General features: G+C 35.8%; 1 protein-coding gene across 1 annotated transcript in view; it reads right to left on the bottom strand.

The window, feature by feature from the left end:
- COG5 (component of oligomeric golgi complex 5) overlaps positions 1-25,733 on the bottom strand; it is a 368,980-nt gene that overhangs the window by 98,472 nt on the left and 244,775 nt on the right. The window contains exon 11 of the mRNA XM_050785204.1: positions 16,211-16,292. Coding sequence (XP_050641161.1) covers positions 16,211-16,292 — 82 coding nt within the window. The remainder of the gene's footprint in view (positions 1-16,210; positions 16,293-25,733) is intronic.

Below are 25,733 nucleotides of genomic sequence, written 5' to 3'. Positions count from 1 at the left end.
TCATAAAACTATGGCAGTTTAGCCTTTTTAAGAAAGATAAAATCTCAGATCCTTCAGTTTTTGAACTTCCCCAATCAAAATCAAAATATTTCTTCGGTAATTCTCTCACAACAATCTGTTCTTTGCTTTTTTTTTTTTGTATTTATCACAAATTCTAAACATATTTGTTTGCAGTATATTTCTCCTACATGGCTGTTCACTCCACAAAGGCAAGGACAATGCCTCTTTTCTTCAAAGCACATTTGGTACCTAGCACAGTGCCTGGAATAGCAGAAGTAAATATTTCTTAAATAATAGAATGAAGTTTTTTTGGTTTATTTTTTCTCTTTTCTTCTTAGAGATGAGGTCTCACTTTGTTGCCCAGGGTGGTCTCAAACTCCTGGGCTCAAACGATCCTCCCACCTCGGCCACCAGAGTGTTGAGATTACAGGTGTGAGCCATCACACCCAAACATGGGTTTTTTTAGGGAACAGTATCACTTTCATAAAACTCTTATCTATACAAGAACACATTACTATTGAGGGTTTAAGCCAAACTTTGTCTATATTATCTCAGCTAATGTGATTGATTAATTGTAAGTTACTTAAGTCAATTATATTTAAAGCTTACAAACAAGTATTATATATTTAAATCTTGAAGCTAAGTTTTTGTTTGTTTGCTTGTTTTTCGTTTTTAGAGACAAGGTCTCGGTCTCTCACCCAGGCTGGAGTACAGTAGCACTGTCACGGCTCACTGTAGCCTTGACCTCGTGGGCTCAAGCAATCTTCCGACCTCAGCCTCCCAAGTAGCTGTGACCATAAATATGTACCACTATACCCAGGTAATTTTATTTACTTTTTAATTTTTGTAGAGATGGGGTCTCCCTATGTTGCCAAGCTGGTCTCAAACTCCTAGGCTCAAGGAATCCTCCCACCTCAATCTCCTAAAGCACTGGGATTACAGGCATGAGCTACCACAGCCAGCCAAAGGTAAGTTCTACTTTAGTTTCTTTGATATGTAAAGTGTTCATATTACCCATACAATTTTAATTATTTGAAGAAAATTTACAGTACACCTACTGTACATTCTGATAATCAAATCATTTATAGAAGGAAAATTACAGGTTAATTCCCAGTTACCTGGGAATGTATTATTCAGATTATTGCCTTGTGCAAACTTGGTTTTTTTTTTTTTAATTAATCACTAGTGATTACAACACAGGCACAAATGTGGAAATTAAACTCATTAAACAACTTAATTACTATTAAAACAATATTTTATAATATGGAAGATAATTGTATGTATTGTACTCCTACCAAGTAATAATAGGTCTGGGGAAAAACCTCTGATTAAGAAAGTCCACCTTTGATTTTATTCTGCTATCTCTGTCTTCTTGAATTCACTGCAGTAAGAACCCCTACAGCTTCCAAAATGTGTAGGGTGAGACGCATCCCAAACCTTGAGCTAATTCACATGAAGATTCAAGGATATAAATAGTCTATGTGCTCAATTTCTCTCTTCCCATCTTCTCTATTCCACTACCTTCTTTTACTTTCTTCCCTAGCCCTGAACGCTGTAAGAAGTTACTAGTTTGTATTGACTGTCTGTCCTTCCCCTTTAAAATGTGAGTTAAATGAAAGCAGGGTTATTATTTGACTTATTTTCCTCTGTGTTTCTTTTACCTAGATTTAACACTTAGCATTCGATTACTGAATGAACAAATGAACTGAAAGTAGAATGAAAAGGGGGTCTAGGTTTGGAGTTATATCATTTCCCCTTGGGAGTTATATCAGTCTTGTCTTAATTTTCTTACTACCCCTAGATTCCTGGTTTAAGGCTTCACAGGACAGCTCTAATATATGTTTCATCTCAGAATTGGAGCAGTCTTAGGTCTTGCCTTAGTCTTGACTAGCTGTGCCCAAACCTCAGCCTGTATGATGCTGCTTCTCCTGCATCTCCCTATAAAAGGACCAAACACCTCATGTCTAGGAAACCAACTGGGGCCAAGAAAAGGCAGTACTCCTTACAACTCTGCCAACCTTCAGATGCCCAAATACTGGACAGTGCCAAATATACCTGGAAGGATTTAAGCATTCATCCATTCAACAAGTATCTGCTGACCACTTACTACATGCCAAGTACTGTTGTAAAAGCTGGATATGCAATGGTAAACAAAATAAGCAAGTTCCTTTCCATATACAGATTATACTCTAGTGAAGAGGTACAATAAACAAGTCATTATGTAACATAATGTCAGGAAGTGCTAAGTGCCTTGAAGAAAAATAAAGCAAAGTTAGAGAAGAGACAGTGATAGGATGTGCTATTTTACATACTTACCTGGAAGGACCTCTCAAGGATACACTCCATCGAGTACCTCTTTCTTAGGTAAACAAAAGTGCACTATACACATATTTATCCACTGATTTTTAACCTAACAATCTTGATGACCTCTCCATAGTCATCAAGGTACGTAAAGATATTCCTCATTCCTTTTTTTCCCCTCATTTCTTTTTATAGCTGCATGTGCCACTCTCCCAAGCTATAGTTATTATCATGTGATTAACTTCCCCACTGATACCAGCTAGACTTGGGATGTTTCCCCAGACAATCCAACTCGAACAAAGAAAAAGCTCATTGTAGAAGCATATTGATATACCAATCACACAATGCTGCTTCATAAACAGCAACAACCACGGCTCACCAGAAGTAGAATAAAAAGCTCATAAACTTTATAAAGATGTTTCACAGAATTTAAGCTGCCCACTTTGTCAGATAAATTAGAGAAGCAATGGCTTGCATTTTAAAAAAATAGATCAGTTTTATTCTGCTAGTTCTGTAAAAACAATGTAAACACAAGTATTCTATACAACTTGTTGGTGAATTCACATAATGAAAAAAAAAAATTAGTGCTGCAGTCGCTAATGGCAGATGCTATGGACACCCTTGAAGGAAGAAGAAATGATAAAGAACATATGGACAATGTTCTTGTTCATTCGTTGGAGAAACCAATTTGGATAAATTTCTAAACCAGTTAGAGGACAGTTTCTTAAAAACTGAAAACTCCTCAAAGACAAAAAACAAAAATGAAGCAGCTTCAAAATATACAGAAAAGCTCGACATTAGGGAGCAGGTGCTAACACTAAGACATCCCCAGAGAAGAGGCAAGGGCATGCACCCAGGACACCCACCCAGGACTGAGACAGCTGGATAACAAAGGCCTGTCAGCAATGGAAAGAGGTGGTATTCCCCTCAGTTCATCTTCAACAAAGATGCTCTATATTTCATTAATCTCACCTGGCAACAATAAAAGTTCTCAGCAAATACGTTAAAAAAAAAAAAAAAAAAAAAAAAAAAAAAAAAAAAAAAAATCCATTCCATTCTATACAATTCTATGGATTCAACATTCCATTCCATGAATTCAGCATAGTTTGTTTAACTAATGCCACAGTAATGAACATTTGGGTTGTTTGCAATTTTTGGTATTCCACATAATCATGCAACAAATAGCCCAGTGAATGTCTCTTTAAATTTTCGCCACTGCATCTAAGGGATCGATCCTTAAAAGTAGAATTTCTGGGTAAATGAGTAGCTGCTTATATAATTTTGTTAAGAACTCACAAACGCCCCTCCATAAGGTTTGTATGCTAATTAATAATGTGTGAGACTGACTTTTCCCCATGGGCTTGCCAATAGAGTATGTTATCAAACTTTTTGATTTTTTCTAATTTGATAGATGAGAAATAATGTCTCTCTGAACATTCTGCATTTCTCTATTTATAGGTGATATAGAGCATCTTTTACATATACTTAAGAGTATTTACATTTTTTTTCCTATAGAGTTTTTGGCTTTTTAATTCCCATTTTAGAAGCTTTTTATATAATAGAGATACTAACGCCTTACCTTTAGTGTTAATTAAAATTTTTTTTCTATTTTGTTATTTTTTCCTTTCATTTTGCTCAAGGTTTTTTTTCCATGCAAAAAAATTTTTAACGTAATCAAATCACTGAGGTTTTCATCATTGCTTCTGGATATTGAATCAGAAAAATTTTCTGCCATTCCTAGCTTATTCTAGGCTTGAATGGCTTCATATTTCATATGTAATTGTTTGATCCACTTGGAATTTACCCTGATATACAGAGTAAACTGGGGCTTTCTTTTTTCTGTGAACCCATCCTAGCGTCCCATCCTATAATAATCACCACTAATGCTCTTGCAACCATCTTTTCATGTCCCTATTTATCATGTATACATACTGTTTGTTTTCTAAAAGTATTTCATATTAGGGTCTCCTTTAGCTTATAAGTCCGTTTTTAAAAATAAAGATTATTTTGATTTTTACAGTTTGTTTTCTCTTCAGAGTTCCTTCAAATTAATAAAGACTTTAAATATTTAACACTTTAGGGATCCATCTCAACAGAATGTCTGTTATTTATGAGCATTGTGTTCTCTGATAGGACTATAGCATGGAACAGAGGTAGGCAGAAGCTTTTTGCAGAGCCCAGTGGGAGACACAGATAAGCTAGTAGGTGAGACATTATAACGCAGTGGGCTAAGTGCTGAAATTGGGTACATTAAGAATTCTGTGGGAACTGACAGAGGAGGTCTTGCTCGTGTTTGGGTGTGCATGGGAAAAGAGGCATCAGGGAACACTTTATTTCTACCCTGAGACTGAAAAGACAAGTATGAGTTACAGAGATGATGGCGAGGATATAGACATGTGTTTCAGGTATTTGTAAATGCTGAGGAGAAAGAGGGTGATTCAAGAATTCAGGCTTAAGTACACAGATAAAGAAGTAGAAAGAAAATAATGAGTGCTGAGGAAATAGGAAGGGACCAGAAGAGTTATATTTGAATTGCATTTTGAGAGTAATGGAAGAAGAGTGGAGGCAGACCAGTTCCCTTCTTGTAACAATTAAAGAAGTCTTATATATTCTAAAAAATTCATGCTTGGCAGAAGCAGAGGACCTCAGCGGAAGAAAGGAAAAACTAACAAAGCTTTTAGGGGTTCACAGGACAGGAGTGAAAAATTAGCAACTTAAGGAATCTCAAACTGGATTTCCCATGGAACATTTGCTGAGTTCTGCGATTGTGAGGGAAGCCAGGGAATTAAGCATAAATCTTCAAAAAGTGGAGAAGTTTCTTCCTATTTGTGAGGCTTAAGAAACAAAAGACCAACTGTGGGGAAAGGACATGCCACAAACACAAGCAAGGTCTTATCTTGAAGACATTCAGTAGGTCTAAAGTTTCTTGAGGCAGGAAGTCTGTGAACCTTTGGACAGCAGAGCTAGATCAATCTCAGTATATCAGGACAAAGACTCTCCAACTTCTCAATTAAAAGCCTGGGAGAAGCATGTCAAAGTAAAAGAGGAGAATCAAAGGCAAACTGTTTATTAAAACTGCACATGCCCCACACCAACCCAATCCTAGAGTGAACTGAAATAATCAGCATCTATATACACAACTGGAATGCCAGAGGAAGAGAATACCGAGCATTAACAAGAATGCGGAAAAATTAGAACTCTCATATACTGCCAAGGGGAGTTTAAATGAGTACAACCACGCTGGAAAACTCTCTGACAGTACCTACTAAAGCTGAGAAAACAACTAATATGTATTATCTTGTGGAGGTCAGAAATCTGAGATTGGTCTCACTGAGCCAAAATCAAATGTGTCAGCAGTATAGTCATGTTCTTTCTGGAGGTTCTAGGGGGAATTTTGTCCCTGTCTTTTCTACTTGCCTGCATTCCTTGGTTTGTGGCCCTCTCTTCAAGCAATTATACTACTCCTACCTCTGTTTCCATTATCATATCTCCTCCTCTAACTCCTGCCTACCTCTTACTCTTAAAAAGACTATATGATTACATTGGATCCACTCAAATGATCAGAGATTATCTTGATAATCTCTCTACCTTAAGATCCTTAACTCACATCCACAAAATCCCTTTTGCTATGAACGTAACATAGTCATAGATTCTGGAGATTAGGCCATGGAACTCTTTGGAAGGACTATTATTCTGCCTATCAATTTTCAATTTTTGAGTTAATTCCAAAAATTGCACAGAATTGTCATGGTACCACTATTTAAAGTAGCACAAAATGAGAAATCACCCAAATGCTCTTCAATAATATGAGAGATAAATATATTATGGTATATTCACAGGATGGAATATTTTACCATTTTGAGAATGACTTACAAGTACATGCAACAATATGGGGGACTTTTAGAAACATTTTGAGAAGTCAGGAGACACAAGAGTACAAACTAGATGGTTTTATCTGTATAAAAGAAAAATAACAATTTTTTAAAATTCCATTAGAAATTAGTGGTTACTCTTGTTGAGAGGGGCTGGTAGAAACTAGAAGGGGACATGAGGGGAACATCTGGACTATAGATAATAATACCGTTTCTTAATCTTGATGCTGTACTTAACCTTAGTTACACAGATATTTTAAAAATTGAAAAACTCATCTAGGTGTGAAATTATGATATGCACACTTTTTCTTAATGAGTATTATGGCTTAATACTTTTTAAAAAGATTAATGGAAGCCAATGCAGGATTTTAATCAGAAAATGACATGATCAAATTTGTTCTGCCAAATAGAATATCAAAACACTTACTTGATAGCTAGATTTACTTTCTTCCAAGGTATATAAACTTTTAGTACTTTCTTAAAAGATTCCTCTTGTCTCATGCCCTTAACACAAATTGCAAGTTTTCTTTTTGTGTTACATGGTGTTAGGATGGTGCTTTATAGGCTCATTAGAACTATGTAACAAAATGTTTCCATTGCAAGGATCAAATTCTAAAAAGTACTTTAAATGAGTATATTAGGTCTATCTCCCTAACTTATAAACATTAATAATAATTAACTTATAAATATTAAGGTAGCCAAGAAATATTCACAATATGATCTCCATTTTTTTGCATACCATTCAACCTTTTTTTTTTAAAGAACATGTAGTTTATCTCCCTAATTCTTGTTAAGATTCAACTCTTTATCACTATATGTTTTAAAAAGGTAAATATAATGAGCTTTAGTATAAAGTAATTCAAGACTTAAAACTTTTAAAATCTGAAAACACATATATCTCAATGTATCTCTTATTCATTCTTGGTTTGGGAAGCCAGGTATTACAGATATATAACCATGTTAGCTCTCTAAATTGTATGAACAACTTCTTTGAGTAGCTTAAGAGTTTTGAGAAACTAACATTGCACTAGGGGTTTTAGACATGTAAAAAGAGATGTACTTGCTAGATTTTTCAAGCATACTTCCAAAAAGAAGTAAATTTACTGTCAAACTCTTGGATTATACCTTCTAATAGAACTTTTTTTAAAACTAAGCATGAACATGTATAATCAGAAAGAACATGTTCCTAACTAGGAACATTTCCCTTTAGATATACTTTGCCAAAATATTACTTACTTTAACAATCTGTTACATTGTGTGTAATCTTCAACTCTGCAGATGGTTGCACTTCCTTAATATTGCCTGTCTATAATTCTAAGAAGTACTACAGTACACTTCAGGGACTGTACGTGCTATAAAAATTGAAGGTACTTTATAAACAACTTACTTTCGAGTTCTCCCAAAGGAAGCTATTAAAGTAATTATGGTATTAGAAGTAGCAGGCTATTCTGAAGGTGAAATATTAATGGGATTTTCTGTCTACATATTATATGTTTCCTCTCATTAGCTTCTTTCACTATACAAGACAGATAGGTCCCATAAGATAAGAACTGAAAACATATACTGGCAATTAAAAAGTAGGTCATTGCTTCCCTTAATGAGAACAATTTCAACAGAATGATGGAAGACAGCCAGATTACACCTAGTTGAGAAATCAACAGTATGAAAATGAAGATCAAAAAGTGCAAACTACTCTTTGGAGACATTTACATAAAAAAGAGAGTAAATAGCAACTAAAGAGGAACTTTCTAGTTTTGTTTTAGTTTTTATTACATGGGAGCAACTTGAATAGGCTTATAGCTGAGGAAACGAAATTAAAAGAGAAGTAGAAATCCAACACAGAAAAAGAAGTATAAATGATGATGCTAGGAGAGAGAAACAAACAAAGTAGGTATGGGCACCAGTAAATGGGTGGCCTTGAAGAAGTAAGTTATCTTCTGAGGCTCAAAGGGAGGACATAAGGCTCTTATTTGGAAGCAAGGTACAGGAAAAATATTCTTAATGACATTAATTGTCCTAATGACCCAAGAGATACGGTTGGTTATGGAGGGTGAGCAGAATGGGAAAAAGGAAGATATGTGGAGAATACTGAAGGTTTGTAATGGTTAAGAAAAGAAAAGCAGGCTGGGCGTGGTGGCTCACACCTGTAATCCTGGCACTTTGGGAGGCCGAGGCGGGCAGATCACGAGGTCAGGAGATCGAGACCATCCTGGCTAACATGGTGAAACCCCATCTCTACTAAAAATACAAAAAAAAAAAATTAGCCGGGCATGGTGGCAGGAGCCTGTAGTCCCAGCTACTCAGGATGCTGAGGCAGGAGAATGGCGTGAAACCCGGGAGACGGAGTTTGCAGTGAGTGGAGATCGCCCCACTGCACTCACTCCAACCTGGGTGACACAGTGAGACTCCGTCCCAGAAGGATAAAAAAAAAAAGGCAGATGATCACTGACAAGTAAATGACAGCATCACTAAATAAACGTACACACACATTCCCATATAATATTCTGAAATATACTTTTAATAATTATTTAAATTTGAATCATTAAATATTTTAATCACTATTTAAATCATCATGACCATAAGCAAAAGTTTCTCACTGAAGTTTTAATGAAGAACTTTTGATTATGGTCACCATGATACAATAGGGACCAGATTTATCACCCTGTCTGAAACAACAAAAAACAGACACAATACATGAAATGACAGCTTTCAAGACATTTAACACGCAACATAGGACAGTGATTCCTCAGAGTCAGGAAACAAATGAGATGAACCCTGTGAGTTTCCCAGCTCATTACCTTAAAGGACTTTCTAGGTCATGGCACGGAAAGGGGGAAAATACCCTTCTTTCTATTCCCTCCCTTCCAGAACAGCCAAACAGAAGCAACTAGAGTTCACAGAACAGAATACCAGAGAGAACAGAGGTGCACAGACAGAGAATTCCAGAGATGTGCAAAGGGTTTATCTTGAGTATTCAGCAAAGCACTGATCAGCATTAAACTTCCAGAGTTTGGGGAAAAACTATGAAAAAGGTTTAGAGGGAACATCCTGTTACATTCACATAAGATTGAGAATAGTCCCTATTCTCTAAAGCCAGGCTGGAAAACCTCATAATTCACAGGGTATTAATTTGAGGGTATTAAGAAGAGTGCTGCCTTATAACTGGGAAATAAATAGCAGATTATTACTGCTTCGAATTCGCTAATAAACCTTAAAGCAAGACTCAAAAGGATCAAACTGTTTTTAAGTAATCTGATAGTATCAGTATTAGAGATGACAAAATTAATCAGCCCCAAACAAGGTTAAGTTCATAAGGTCTAATATCCAATAAAAATTATTAGACATGCAAATAAGTAGAAAAATATCACATCTGATGGAAAGAAAATTCAACCAAACAAGAACCCAGAATTGACATAGATGTTAGAATGAGCGGATGAGGGCATTTCCATCTCAGTCTTATTCTGTAGAGTTCAACTTACTTATTCTTTCTGTGATTTCCTTAGTTTACCTTCTACAGTTTCTACTAAAAATGTACTAAAACAATAAATAATAAACAATATTGGAAGATACAATGGTTAAAGACTTGAAATTTTTCAAGTATGCTAATGGCTTTTTTCACTTTTTTTTGAGACAGAGTCTCGCTCTGTCGCTAGGCTGGAGTGCAGTGGGGCCATCTTGGCTCACTGCAACCTCTGCCTCCTAGGTTCAAGTGATTCCCCTGTCTCAGCCTCCCAAGCAGCTGGGACTACAGGCGTGTGCCACCACACACAGCTAATTTTTTGTAATTTAGTAAAGATGGGGTTTCACCATGTTGGTCAGGATGGTCTCAATCTCCTGACCTTGTGATCTGCCCACCTTGGCCTCCCAAAGTGCTAGGATTACAGGCATGAGCCACAGCGCCTGTCCGCTAATGGCTTTTTTCTTTGTAGATTCCTGTCATATTGAAAGAAGAAATATTCAAAGTACAAATTAAATGTACTCATTTAAAGAAAGAAAACAAAATGATAGCCACCCCAAGGTTTTAAAAAACTTTTTAGAGTGATAAAGCACATTTTAAATTAATATGTTACAACAGATGCATTACAACTACAGCCATAAATGATTTTTTTGTTTTTGTTGTTTTGGCTTAAACAGCAAAAATTTATTTCTCACAGTTCTGGAGGCTACATACAAGTCTAAGATAAAGGTTCTGGTAGGGCTGAGTTTCTCTTCCTGGCTTGCTGATGGCCTCCCTCTTGCTAAGTGCTCTCATGACCTTTCCTTGTGCCTGTGTAAAGAGAGTGTGAGTAAGCTCTCTGGCATCACTTCTTATAAGGACAGTAATCCTATAAGATCAGGGCCCACCCTTGTGACCTCATTTAACCTTAATTACTTCCATAAAGGCCCTATCTCCATATACAGTTACGCTGGGGTTTAGGACTTCAGTGTATGAATCGGAAGAAGGGGCACATAAACATTTAGTCCATAACAAAAATGTTTTAGATATTTTCAACTATTTTTTTCTAACTTTTTTCTTTTTCCCTTCCTCTCTTGGCTCTGAAACTCCAATTACACATGTGTTAGACTGCTTGATGTGTCCCATGGGTCCTAAGACTCTAATACTTTTTAAAGTTTGTTTGTAAATCTTGGTCCTTTATTTTGAATTATGTCTATGGCTATATCTTCTAGCCTCACTGATTTTTTTTTTTTCTCCTCAGGCTTAAATCTGCATGTAGTCCTATCTGGTGAAATAATTTCAGATACTGTATTTCTCATATGTGGAGGTTCCATTTGTTTCTTCTTTATATTGTCCATTTCTCTAATTATGTTTATGCTATTTTAAAAATATTTGAGCACATTTATAACAACTATAAGAAGTGTTTTAAAATTCCTACTCTGCTTATACTACTGATTCTTCAGCTTCTCTGTTTCTACTGGTTATGGTCATTTTCCTGCTTCTTCTCATGTCCACTCATTTTAATTGGAGGCTGAATATGTGATATTACACTGTTAAGTGACAGATTTTGTTGTAATCCTTTAAAGAGTTCTGGACTCAACTTAGTAAGAATGGTAAACTATATATTGATTCCCATTTTTTGCGTGTGTGCAGCTGTCTGGAAATTGCCAGGTAGAAAGTTGGGGTGATTTTAGCGTTCAATTTGTTTTGCTTTATCTGGGATCACAGTTCTATATTGTCTGTTGCCCAATGTCTGAAAACAGGTGTTTCGTAAATTTTACTTACTATTCTAGTTTATAACGGAAGGACATCTAAGGTAGCAGTTACCTTTTCACGTATGGAAGTAAAAGTCAATTAAATGACCTTTTTTCTTTCTTTTCAAAATTTACGTGATTTTGGATCCAACACAACTAATCCCTAATTTATTATGCTGAGTGATAAGAAACTGGTTTTCTCCATTTTCAAAAAACATCACCTGCTGGACATGGTAGTGCTTCCGTAGGCCCAGCTACTCAGGAGGCCATGTCAGGACGGTCACTTGAGGCCCGGAGTTCAAGGCTGCAGTGTGCAATGACTGTGCCTGTGAATAGTTACTGCACTTTGGCCTGGGCAACACAGTGAGACTCCATTTCAAAAACAAACAAACAAACATACAAAAAACCGAAAAGCATAATTTTTCAGAAAAGAGTGAACACTCTGATGTTGTAGAGTGTGACATGTTGGAAAAGATCCACGCAGGCAAGGTTAGGGTTAGACAAATGAGATAAGGAGAATGAGGTGGTAGGATAGCATAGACAAGACAAAAAATTGTGTCAACACTGAAAAATTGGTGCCTCTGTGAAGTTTTGTGATATAAATAGAAGACAGATGTTGATTTTACCTACCTTATGCTGGAATAATTACTTATACTATTTTAAATATTTTTAAAGTGTATAACTAAAGGTTAGATTATGTGAGCTATGGCTTAATAGCAACAACAGGGATTTATATATGTTTACATAAAACTTTGCAATAACAATTTTTCTTTAGGAATATCTTTTCTATGCAAAATGCCATAGATGATTCAAATATCCAAAGAAAACTAGCAATGCTCCTGGTTCCCCTCTTAGTGTGAATGGTAGGAAATATAATCTTGTTTTGTTCGACTGAATTTTTATCTAAACATTAGCAACACTAAGAGATCTCAAGATTGAGTAATCAGCACAAGGAAACCCCAACTAGCCTGGGTCATGATGCATATCAAGTGTGTCTTTCTGGTTGTCCAAGTCTAAAACTGGTTGTAGTTGCAGGTTAGGTCAGTCAGTAAAAGAAGATCTATTTCATTGTCTAGTATCTTAAAGGATAAGTATGGAAAGAGAGATCAGAGGGAGGTATAATTAAAGGTATAAATATGGGTCCCCTCTGTCACACTGTAAGATGAGACCCTCTCCATAATTACAGGACTCTTTGAGAGAAAGGAGATGAGAATGTTTAAGAAAAACTTCCCATTGATTTTTTTGGAAGCTCAGTGAACAGAAAACCGTGATTGTTTAAGTACAGTAAACTGAGTCCTTCCCAGTAAACTGAGTCCAAACAAAGTTAAAACAGGACTTCTTCTACACCCCCACCTCCCAGTAATGATTACCATCAGAAGGCACCTCTTTACCCAACTTAGACATCAGGGTTTCAAATGGCTTCCATAAGTGAGTTTTACATTTGCTTTCTTTTATTCCAAAAACTGAGACTTTCATATTTGTAAGAAATCACCAATAACTACTAGAACTAATAAGTAAGATTGGCAAAGTCAAAGGACACAAAATCAAAATACAAGTATCAATTGCATTTCTCTGTTTTAAAAAATCAACAATTATAAAGTAAAATGAAAAAATAACATATAGAATAGCATCAAAATATATAAAACAGTGATAAATTTAATAAAAGATTTGTTAGAACTGCATGCTAAAAACTATAAAGCATTTATAAGAGAAAATGTAAAAGTCCTAAATAAATAGAATGATATAGCATGTGGATCAGAAGACTCAATATTAAACTGTGAATTCATCACATATTGATCTGTAGTTTCAATGCAATCCTCATCAAAATCCCAGGAGTCAATTATTGTAGGAACGAAATTCTGAAATATATATGGAAATGCAAACGACCTATGGTAACCAAAATCACTTTGATAAAGAACAAAATAGGACTTTGAGTACTGTGACGAAAACCCTGTTGTACTGATGTAAACATAGACATTCAGAAAAATGGAACCAAAAATAGAGTTACTTATAGTGTTACTTATAGATAACGAAATGATTTTCAACAAAAGTTCCCAAGAAGTCAATAGGCGGAGAATAATTTTTTGGAGCCATGTGTTCTAAAAGAAATGAACGTTGAGATAACTCACAACATATATGAAAATTAACACAAACCTAGTAAAATTTCTAAAATAAAATGTGAGAGGAAATGCTTCTGACTTTGGGTTAGGCAATAATTTTTAGGTCAAAAAAAGTATAAATTATTTATAACTTTGATACATTGAATTTGATCAGGATTTAAAATTTTTTTCCTTTGGAAGGCGCTGTTAAGAAAACAAAAAGCCAAGCCACATTCTAGGGGAAAATATCTTCAAAACATGCAACTGAGGAAGTACTCTGAACCCAGAATATGCAAAGATTCCCTGGGACTCAGTAAGAGAACAAGAAATACAATAAAAACAGAGGGCAATCCTTTAGACAAACACAAAACCAAAAAAGTTATACGGATGGCATCTAAGCCTGGGAAAATGTGGTCAGCATCTGCTATGGTCTGAATGGTTTTATCTCCCCAAATACGTATGTTGAAACCTACTCACCAATGTGATGGGGTTAGGAAGTGGGTTCTCTTAGAGGGGATAAGGTCAGGGAAAGAAAGTCCTCATGAATGAGATTAGTGCACTTACAAAAGAGGCTCAGACAGCTTCCCTATCCTTTTCTAACATGTGAGGACACAGTCAGAAGGCACAGTCTATGAACCAGGAAACAGGCCCTCGCCAGATACTGAATCTTCCAGTACCTTGATGTTAGACTTGCCAGCATCCAAAACTGTGAGAAATAAATTTCTGTTGTGTATAAGTTGCCCAGTCTGTGGTATTTTGTAGCGGCCCAAATGAACTAAGAAAGCAACATTAGTCTAGTGGAAGCTAAAACCCCAGTAAAAAAACTAGTACACACCCAATGGAATGACTAAAATTAACCGACAATATCATGGATTGGCAAAAATGTAGAGCAACTGGAACTATCACACATTGTTGATGGAAATGCAAAATGGTATATTCATTTTGGAATATAGCACTGCAGTTTCTGTAAAGTTAAACAACACTTACCAAATAATTGAGCAATTCCACTCTTACATATTTGCACAAGAGAAGGAACACATATGTCTTCAAAAGAGATATATCTATGTAAATAACTGTAACTTTATTCATAATAATCCAACTTGTTTCCCAACTGCGGAATGGATAAAAAATCGTGGTATATATCTACACAATTGAATACAAATTAAGCAATTTAAAAGGAAATGGACTACCGATATATGCAACAACATGGAAGAATCTTAATTACGCTGACAATCAAATAATGCATACTATATAATTCTAGTTGTTGCCAGGACCCAGGGAGTGAAGGTAGCAGATAAACTGCAAAAGTACATATGGAAAAATGGGGATGATGGAAATATTCTATATCTTAATTGTAACGCTGGTCATATGAATGTAAACATTTGTCAAATGTCATAGAATTTTATGTTTAAAATTGGTGACTTTTACTGCATATAAGTTATAGCTCAATAAAGCTGACCAAAAACAAAAACCAAGGAAATATACAATATTTATTCCCTCCCAAAATGAGCAGTGTGATTCACAAGTAAATGGAATAGGCTGGGCGCAGTGGCTCATGCCTGTAATCCCAGCACTTTGGGAAGCTGAGGCGGGCCGATCATTTGAGGTCAGGAGTTCGAGACCAGCCTGACCAACATGGTGAAACCCCGTGTTTACCAAAAATACAAATAAATAAATAAATAAATAAATAAATAAATAAATAAATAAAATAGCCAGGTGTGGTGGCTACTAGTTCCAGCTATTAGGGAGGCTGAGGCAGAAGAATTGCTTGAACCCAGGAGGCGGAGGTGGCAGTGAGCCGAGATCACGCGACTGCGCTCCAGCCTGGGTGACAGAGCGAGACTCCGTCTCAAAAAAACAAAACAAAACACAACACAACAAGTAAATGGGATAAATGGATCCTAATACACCATTAGCTTAAGTTCTGTTTCACTACAAATAAATGAAGACCTCTTTCTGGTTACTGTCTTACTACATACTTCATTAGAAATATGTAGAGAGGCAAGCAGACTAGTTTATTTAACTCTGGGCTGGCGGGGGAGGGGCAGTGACTAAACAATATTTAGCATATAGTAAGCACTTCTAATAAATGCTTGTGAATAAAAATTTAAATAGAAATGAACTAAACACTTTTTTTAAAGGCCTAGGTACATTATATGCTCTTACCTAAAGTATTTAGAGAAACACACGCATAAGATATTAGCTGGTTCGCATATTTCATTGTGTAGACCTACCATGCCATTATTTCACGATATAAAGAAATTAAGAAAAAGTTTTGTGGAACATATTTGAATGACCAACTTTTAATTCATGATGTAGATATTTCATCTGTTTATTCATTAAATCTTCATTTTTAACAATAAACAATTTGCAAAGTCTCTGTGTTTTTATCTTTCAGTTATAATTCTAAAAGCATGAACTAAATTTTTCCACATTAACTGCTTTATACACTCTACATAGGAAAAATTCAGACAGAGTTCTTCTGATGTCTGAAAAATAAGATATTGACATATTCTTCTGGAGAATTTTATTCTAAATATTAATTACAAAAATGTGTAAAAATTTTGTTTACTGATTATACGTCTAAGAGATTCCAGATTAAACATCTAGACAGAATGACAATTAGCCAGGAATTTTAAAATAGCAATACAAATGTTTTGTAAACTAATACAGCAAAGCTTCTTGACATAAAATGATAAAATAACTAAAAACTTTGAAATTAATTTGCAAAATAAGTAATAAACTTACAGTTTGTCGCCATATGAAATTGAGAAGAAAGTGCCTGAGTAACTGAATTCCAAAATGTGTAGAAAATTTCAGGTTGTCCATCCTGTGAACAACAACAAACAAAAATTTTTAAAACAGAAAAAAACAAAAAACCCTATTTCATTTATTTTAAGAAATCATAATGGGTAACATGTAACCTTGAAAATTTATTTAAAATTTAAATAAAAAATTTAGACATCTAACCATCAAACAATATAATTATTAATTAAATGGAAATACAAAGATGATTCAAATTATGTCTCATGTTCAAGAAGTCAGTCATTATTCTTCTCTGCCATGTAATAGCTGGTATAACCTTGGGCATGTTGCTTAGCCATTCGGGGCCTTTGTTCTTCATATGAAAAATGGTGATAACATTGCAAGATAATTATGAGGATTAAACAAATTAATAAAAGTCTTGGGACAATGCCGCCTGACATATAATAAACTCTCAATGAATGCTATTATTATTACAGTTATTACTGTCATCGTCATTTTTTTAAATACAGAGGGCAATTTGTGTGACTATAACAAAATAATAGACAAAAACATGCTTACATCAAGGATAACTAACAAGAAACAATTCACTATTACAAAAGAGAATGGCTGAAGCCTAGATATAGTTTTTAAAAAAACACACAGGAATTACTACTACTCAGTTTAGCACGATACTTTCATTCAACTTGGAATATATGTTTTAAAAAGCAAGCCCTATAAAGAAAAGGCAAATACTAATTAAAGTATCATTTGTTAAAGAAAGACAAAGAACTTTAACACTGTTAAAACAGAATTACACTCTTAGAAATTTTGCCAAATACTTTAAGATACATCTATATGTGTGGTATACAATATAACACTGCCAATATTCTACTATTTTTGCAGCCAAAAATGCCAACTTCATATAGTTCAAAGTAATATTTTAAGGCTGGGCACAGTGGCTCACGCCTGTAATCCCAGCACTTTGGGAGGCCGAGGTGGGTGGATCACCTGAGGTCAGGAGTTTGAGACCAGCCTGGTCAACATGGTGAAACCCTGTCTCTACGAAAAATACAAAAATTAGCCAGGTATGGTGGCTCATGCCTGTACTCCCAGCTACTAGGGAGACTGAGGCAGGAGAATCGCTTAAATCCAGGAGGCTGAGGTTGCAGTGAGCTGAGATTGTGCCACTGCACTTCAGCTTGGGCAATAGAGCAAGACTCGGTCTCAAAAACAAAAACAAAAACAAAGAGTATAAATAAAATAAAATATGTCTAATGTTAAAATATTGCTATAGTCCCAAAAATAAAATTATAATTTTGGACAAGTGAACAAAATAACCAGTGAAAAATACTGATTTGTGACTTTTATTCCTGTGTACACATTCATTTTATTAATTGTTCCTTTTTAAAATGAGTCTTATGATTGTGAATTTACTCAAGAACTGTTTATCATAAACAAGGCAAATCAAATCACCATTGATTTCTTATGCAACGATCAGAAAACACATTCAGATTCCTAAGATTTTATGTATTATGTCTTGCGTATCTTAAAGTAGATGCTTTTCATCATGTTAAAGAAGTATAATATACTACATTAACAGAATGAAGGACTAAAACCACATGGTCGTCTCAATTAATGCAGAAAAAGCATTCAACAAAATTTAACACCATCTGATGATAAAAATACTTAACAAACTAGGACTGGAAGGAAATTACATCAACATAATTTGACCACATAAGAAAAATCTACAGCTAACATCCTACTCCATGGTGCAAAACAGAAAGCTTTCCCTCTAAGATCAGGAACAAGGCCAGGATACCCACTCTTACCACTTCTATACAATATAGTACTAGGAGTCCTGCCAGAAGGACCAAGCAAGAAAAAGAAATAAAAAGCATCCAAATTGGAATGGAAGAAGTAAAATTATATCTGTTTTTAGATGATATGATCTTGTATGTAGATAATCCTAGACTCCTCAAAAAGGCCTGTTAAAATAATAACTGAATTCAGCCAAGTTGTAGGCTACAAAATCAACACATAAAAATTAGTGTATTTCTACAAACTAACAATGAAGTATCCAGAAAAAAATGAAGAAAACTACCCTATTTTTATAAGAGTATCCAAAAGAATACTTAGGAATAAACTTATTCAAGAAGGTAAAAAACTTGTATACTGAAAACCACACAATATTGTTGAAAGAAATTAAAGAAGACACAAGTAAATGGAAAGCATCCTGTGTTATGGATTGCAAGACCTAATATTGTTAAAATGTCCATACTCCCCAAATGATCTGCAGATTCTCAATATCTCAATGGCATTTTTGCAGAAATTAAAAAAAAATACTAAAATTTATATAGAATCTCCAGGGATCCCAAATATCCAAATATCTTTCTTGAGGAAAAACAAACAAACAAAGCCAGAGGCCTCAGACTTCCTGACTTCCAAGACATATTACAGAGCCAGGTGCAGTGGAACATACCTGTAGTCTCAGCTACTTGGAGGATGAGGTGGGAGAACTGCTTGCACCTGGGCATTTGCAGCCAGCCTGGGCAACAAAGGCAGATCTTATCTCTAAAAACCAAAATAAAATCCATCCAAATAGAAAAAAAAACCCATATTACCAAGCTTCAGTAATCAAAACAGTATGGTACCAGCATACAGACAGACATATGGATCAATGGAGTAGAGAGACAAAAAAATAAAATAAAATAAACCATCAAGTATACGGTCATACAATCTTCAACAAGGGTGCCAAGGCTACACAATAGGAAAAGGACAGTCTCTTCAATAAATGCTGCTGGGAAAACTGGATACACACATGCAAAAGAATAAACTTGAACCTTTACCTGATGCCATATATAAAAACTAACTGAAAATGGATTAAGTACCTAAATCTAAGACCTGAAATTATAACTCCTAGAAAAAAACATAGAAGGAAAGCTCTATGACACTGGATTTGGCAATACTTCTTGTATAGGATACCATAAACACAGGTAAAATAGACAAAGTGGAAAAAGCAGAAATAGACAAACTGGACTACACGTAACTTGAAAATTTCTGTATAGCAAAGGAAACAACCAATAGAGTAAAAAGGCAACCTACAGAATGGGGGAAAACATTTGCTAACCATATATCTAATAAGGAGTTAATATTCAGAATATATAAATGGCTCTGACAATTCAACAATAAAAAAACAAGTATCATGATTAAAAAAGAGGCAAAGGACTTGAGTAGACACTTCTCCAAAGCAAATAAATAAATGGCAGGCCAACAAGCACATGAAAAGATGCTCAGTATCACTAATCATCATGGCAATGCATATCAAAACCATACTGAGATGTCATCTCACATCCATTAGGATGGCTACTATAAAAAACTGGTAAATAAAAAGTGTCAGCGAGGATGTGGAGAAACTGGAAACGTTGTACACCGTTGGTAGAAATGTAAAATAGTGTAGCCACTATGGAAAACATTAGGGAGGTTACTCAAAATTATCGTATGATCCAGCAATTCCACTTCTGGGTATTTAAGTAAAAGAGCTGAAAGCAGGATCTTGAAGATTTATTTGAATACTCATGTTCACTGCAGCATTACTCGTAAGAGCCAAGAGGTGGTAACAACCCAAATGTCTATTAAAGAATGAATGGATAAAGAAAATGTAGTATATTCAATCAGGCATTTCTGAATGATGGGAATGTGCCTGAGAAATGCCTCATTAGGCAATTCTGTCATTGTGCAAAAATCACAGAATGTACTTATACAAACCTAGATGGGATAACCTACTACACACATAGGTGTTATATGATAGCCTATCACTCCTGGGCTACAAATTTGTACATGTTATTGTAATGAATACTGTAGGTAATTGTAACACAATAGTACATTTGTGTATCTAAACATCAAAAAGACAGAGCAAATATACGGTATTACAGTCTTATGAGGCCACAGTTGTATGTGCAGCCTGTCATTGACTGAAATGTCATTATGTGGTGCATGACTGTACTTACAGTAGAACACCATTCAGCCTTAAAAAAAGGAAATCCTATCATATGCTACAACATGAATGAACCTTGAAGATGTTACACTAAGTGAAACAAGCCAGTCACAAAAAGATAAATACTGCAAGATTCTACTTATACGAAGCATCTAAAATGGTCAAACTCTTAGAAGCAGAAAGAATAATGGTAATTGCCAAGAGACTGGGGACAGGGGAAATGGATTAGTTACATCCCTTATTTTAAAAAGTTACTCTAACACATATTTTAGTACAATTATCATAGCCTGAGATTCTTTCCCCCATAAAACTCTTAAGAAATTTCACTAGTTAAAACAATAATAAAAACATTTTTAAGGAAACTTTTTGGAAACAGAAAAAAAAAATTTATTTTATTTTTATTATTTTATTATGTTTCTATTATTATTTTTTTTTATGATGGAGTCTCGCTCTGTCGCCCAGGCTGGAATGCAGTGGTATGATCTTGGTTCACTGCAACCTCCATCTCCCAGGCTCAAGCGATTCTCCTGCCTCAGCCTCCTGAGTATCTGGGACTACAGGCATGTGCCACCACTGAAACGCCAGCTTTTTTTAGGTCTGAGCCTGCAGGCCTTTGGACTGGGACTACACCATTGGCTTTCCTGGCTTTCCAGCTTGCCGACTACAGAGCTACAGATCTATAGACTTGTCTCCATAATCCCATTGGCCAATTCCTTATTTTCTATATACAAATATATAACATTTCCTGTTGGTTTTTTTCTCTGAAGAACCCTGATACCCTAATACAGTTGTTGAATAAATCAATCAATCCCAAGGACTTGTCTAAATTAAGAGCTAGAGGCAGCTACTAAAGATATGTACTAAGAAGGACACGTAGCTGTTGGAACAAGAAAGGATGTGAAAAGTCCTTGGGAGAGATAAAGAGAGATAAAGTAGATTCAGAGGGAATGGGAAAGTATATAGGATAATAACAAAAAAGTGGATTTGGGGCTACGATAGTATGTTAAAGCAATGATTTTCTATATCTGTATACCCATCTGTTTATACAGATACGTATATACTGTGTGTGTATGATGTATCCCTATATATACACATATAATAGTATATATACATATACTATACTATATAATAGTATATCCTTATCTCCTACAAAATATAAAAAGATAGAATGTTAATTTTAATTATCAAAGGATAGTCAGAAATGTTATTGCCATGTGCAGTGCCTCGTACCTGTAATTCCAACACTTTGGGAGGCCAAGGTGGGAGGATCGCTTGAGGCCAGGAGTTTAAGACCAGCCTGGGCAACATAGCGAGACCCCGTTTCTACACAAAATTTTTAAAAATTAGCTGAGTGTGGGAGCATGTGCCTGTGGTCAAAGCTACTTGGAAGGCTGAGGAAGGAGACTGCTTTAGCCCAGGAGTTCAAGGCTGCAGTGAGTCAGGATCGCACCACTGCACTCCAGTCTGGATTACAGAATAAAACCCTGTCTTTAAGAAAACAAAAACAAAATTTTATTGTCAAAACTGTATCACATAAATATAATTTCCTGCATAAAGAAAATATGAAGCTATATAAAAATCATTTTGCTTGTTTCAAGTAAGCTCAGCCTGTTACATATTTGCTTCTAAACATTTTGAAACAAAATTAATTGAACCACATTTTAAATAATTCAAGTAGATTTGAATTGGAAGGATATTTGACAATGATCTATTTATAACTGACTCCCAGTATGTCTTAAATGGAATCATGTTATCAGATCAATTCAGGGAAACATTTGCAATTTAAAGTATCTTTCTGGCCTTGTTTCTTGGTTATAAATACAAACAGCATAATTCTAACTTTAAGAAACAATGAAATTTGGACTTTTGCCTGAGACCAACGTAAGCTGATAAAAAAAAAAACCAGACACATATTATTACATATAGATAGAACAAAAGTAAAATATACTAAAATATCAGAACTTTTAAAGATAAATCTATTATTTAGAATTATGGCTTGGCCTTTATTTTAGTCATTGATTTCAACATAATTAAATGTATATAGAGAAACTTAGAATAATTAATACTTAAACAAAATAGCTTTCAAAGCATATAATCTTTAGTTTTTCTCTTTATAACACCAAATTGATCATGGATTTCCTGGCTCAAATATATCTGACAGCTTCTTGCTGCACATAGAATAAGGCCAAACTTTCATGCTAACCTTCTTGCGCTGGGTATAGTGAACAGAGTATGGGCTTTGAAGTCAAATAACCTTGACTTAAATGCAAGGTCTACCACTTCTGCTGTGACTTTGGAAAGGTGACTTCATCTTTCTGAGCTTTTGATTTCCTCATGTAAATAGCAGGAATAATATTTTCATGGGATTTATTTTTTTATGAAGAATCAGGATCTCTTGAGCTAGATCTTTTTTTGTTCGTTTGTTTGTTTCAGATGGAGTCTTGCTCTGTTGCCCAGGCCAGAGTGCAGTGGCGCAATCTCGGCTCACTGCAACCTCCGCCTTCTGGGTTCCAGCGATTCTCCTGTCCAGGCCTCCCGAGTAGTTGGGACTATAGGTGCGTGCCACCACACCCAGCTAATAGTACACAGAAGTGTGAAAAAGTGTTTTCTATCCTCTGAACAAAATGTGAGCGTTCAGGAAAGAGGGAAGACATAAGAATGGAAAGGAAGACAAGGATCAGATCAAGGTATGTCTACATTCATCATACAGATATGATAGTGAACTGCTTGAGAGTTTTAATAAGAGAATACCATGATAAAGCTGTGCTTTAAGAAAATCACTCTGTGCCGGGTGCAATGGCTCATGCCTGTAATCCCAGCACTTTGGGAGGCCGAGGTGGGCAGATCATGAGGTCAGGAGATCGAGACCATCCTGACTAACACGATGAAACCCTGTCTCTACTAAAAATACAAAAAAATTAGCTGGGCATGGTGGCAGGCGCCTGTAGTCCCAGCTACTCGGGAGGCTAAGGCAGGAGAATGGCGTGAACCCGTGAGTCGGAGATGGCAGTGAGCCAAGATCGCGCCACTGCACTCCAACCTGGGTAAGAGAGTGAGACACCATCTCAAAAAAAAAAAAAAAAAAAGAAACAAACAAAAAGAAAATCACTCTGATCACTCTGATAATAATGTGGAAGATGAATAGCGTGTGGGGTGTATCAAGTCTGCAGGCAATAAAGATCAGTTAGGAATTTACTGAAAAAATCTAGGCAAAAGGGAACTTTCTATGGCCATAGTAGTAGGGTAAGAGTGGGCAGCAGGAAAACTGATACAACTTGATGGGTCAGAAGATGTACTTATGAATAACTAGGACTAAATATATTTATGAAGAACTAGGAAGATGAAGATTATGCAACCAAAATAGAATTTAAGAAGGAGCAGCAGGTGGACAAAGAAAGATGTGCTCTTTTAGATTTATGCTTCTGGAACCTGTGGGGCATCCAAGTGGAGATGACCCTGCTTGCCTCTTTTTTTTTGAGATGGAGTCCCACTCCATTACCCAGGCTTGAGTACAGTGGCACGATCTCGGCTCCCTGAAGCTTCCGCCTCCAGGGTTCAAATGACAAATGATTCCCGTGCCTCAGCCTCCTGAGCAGCTAGTATTACAGGTGTCTGCCACCACACCCAGATAATTTTTGTACTTTTAGTAGAGATGGGGTTTCGCCATGTTGGCCAGGATGGTCTTGAACTCCTGACCTCACGTGATCTACCTGCCTAGGCCTCTGAAAGTGCTGAGATTACAGGCAGGAGCCAACGCACCTGGCCACTGACTGCTTTTCAGCAAGATTTATGTTAAAAAAAGAGATTTAACTGTTATCAGCATTTAGAGGTGGTAGAAACTATTAGGCTGTGTGAGCTTTTCCATATATTGCATGTGGCATGGGAAGAAAATAATGTTGAGGGTGGGTCGTAGGGAATAAATCATTTAAAAGTTGGTGGAATTATCATGTGGGCTTCATCCCTGGGAGGCAAGGCTGGTTCAACATACACAAATCAATAAACGTAATCCAGCATATAAACAGAACCAAAGACAAGAACCACATGATTATCTCAATAGATGCAGAAAAGGCCTTTGACAAAATTCAACAGCCCTTCATGCTAAAAACTCTCAATAAATTCGGTATTGATGGAACATATCTCAAAATAGTAAGACCTATTTATGACAAACCCACAGCCAATATCATACTGAATGGGCAAAAACTGGAAAAATTCCCTTTGAAAACTGGCACAAGACAGGGATGCCCTCTCTCACCACTCCTATTCAACATAGTGTTGGAAGTTCTGGCTAGGGCAATCAGGCAAGAGAAAGAAATCAAGGGTATTCAGTTAGGAAAAGAAGAAGTCAAATTGTCCTTGTTTGCAGATGACATGATTGTATATTTAGAAAACCCTATCATCTCAGCCCAAAATCTCCTTAAGCTGATAAGCAACTTCAGGAAAGTCTCAGGATACAAAATTAACGTGCAAAAATCACAAGCATTCTTATACACCAGTAACAGACAAACAGAGAGCCAAATCATGAATGAACTTCCATTTACAACTGCTTCAAAGAGAATAAAATACCTAGGAATCCAACTTACAAGGGATGTAAAGGATCTCTTCAAGGAGAACTACAAACCACTGCTCAGTGAAATAAAAGAGGACACAAACAAATGGAAGAACATACCATGCTCATGGATAGGAAGAATCAATATCGTGAAAATGGCCATACTGCCCAAGGTAATTTATAGATTCAATGCCATTCCCATTAAGCTACCAATGAGTTTCCTCACAGAATTGGAAAAAACTGCTTTAAAGTTCATATGGAACCAAAAAAGAGCCCACATTGCCAAGACAATCCTAAGTCAAAAGAACAAAGCTGGAGGCATCACGCTACCTGACTTCAACTATACTACAAGGCTACAGTAACCAAAACAGCATGGTACTGGTACCAAAACAGAGATATAGACCAATGAAACAGAGCCCTCAGAAATAATACCACACATCTACAGCCATCTGATCTTTGACAAACCTGACAAAAACAAGAAATGGGGAAAGGATTCCCTATTTAATAAATGGTGCTGGGAAAATTGGCTAGCCATAAGTAGAAAGCTGAAACTGGATCCTTTCCTTACTCCTTATACGAAAATTAATTCAAGATGGATTAGAGGCTTAAATGTTAGACCTAAAACCATAAAAACCCTAGAAGAAAACCTAGCTAATATCATTCAGGACATAGGCATGGGCAAGGACTTCATGACTAAAACACCAAAAGCAACAGCAACAAAAGCCAAAATTGACAAATGGGATCTAATTAAACTAAAGAGCTTCTGCACAGCAAAAGAAACTACATCAGAGTGAACAGGCAACCTACAGAATGGGAGAAAATTTTTGCAATCTACTCATCTGACAAAGGGCTAATATCCAGAACCTACAAAGAACTCAAACAAATTTATGAGAAAAAAACAACCCCATCAAAAAGTGGGCAAAGGATATGAACAGACATTTCTCAAAAGAAGACATGCATACAGCCAACAGATACATGAAAAAATG

Source organism: Macaca thibetana, chromosome 3, assembly GCF_024542745.1.
Source record: "Macaca thibetana thibetana isolate TM-01 chromosome 3, ASM2454274v1, whole genome shotgun sequence".
In the NCBI taxonomy this organism is placed as follows: domain Eukaryota; kingdom Metazoa; phylum Chordata; class Mammalia; order Primates; family Cercopithecidae; genus Macaca; species Macaca thibetana.
Note: the sequence above shows the minus strand (reverse complement) of the source record. Positions and strands in the feature narration are given on the sequence as shown.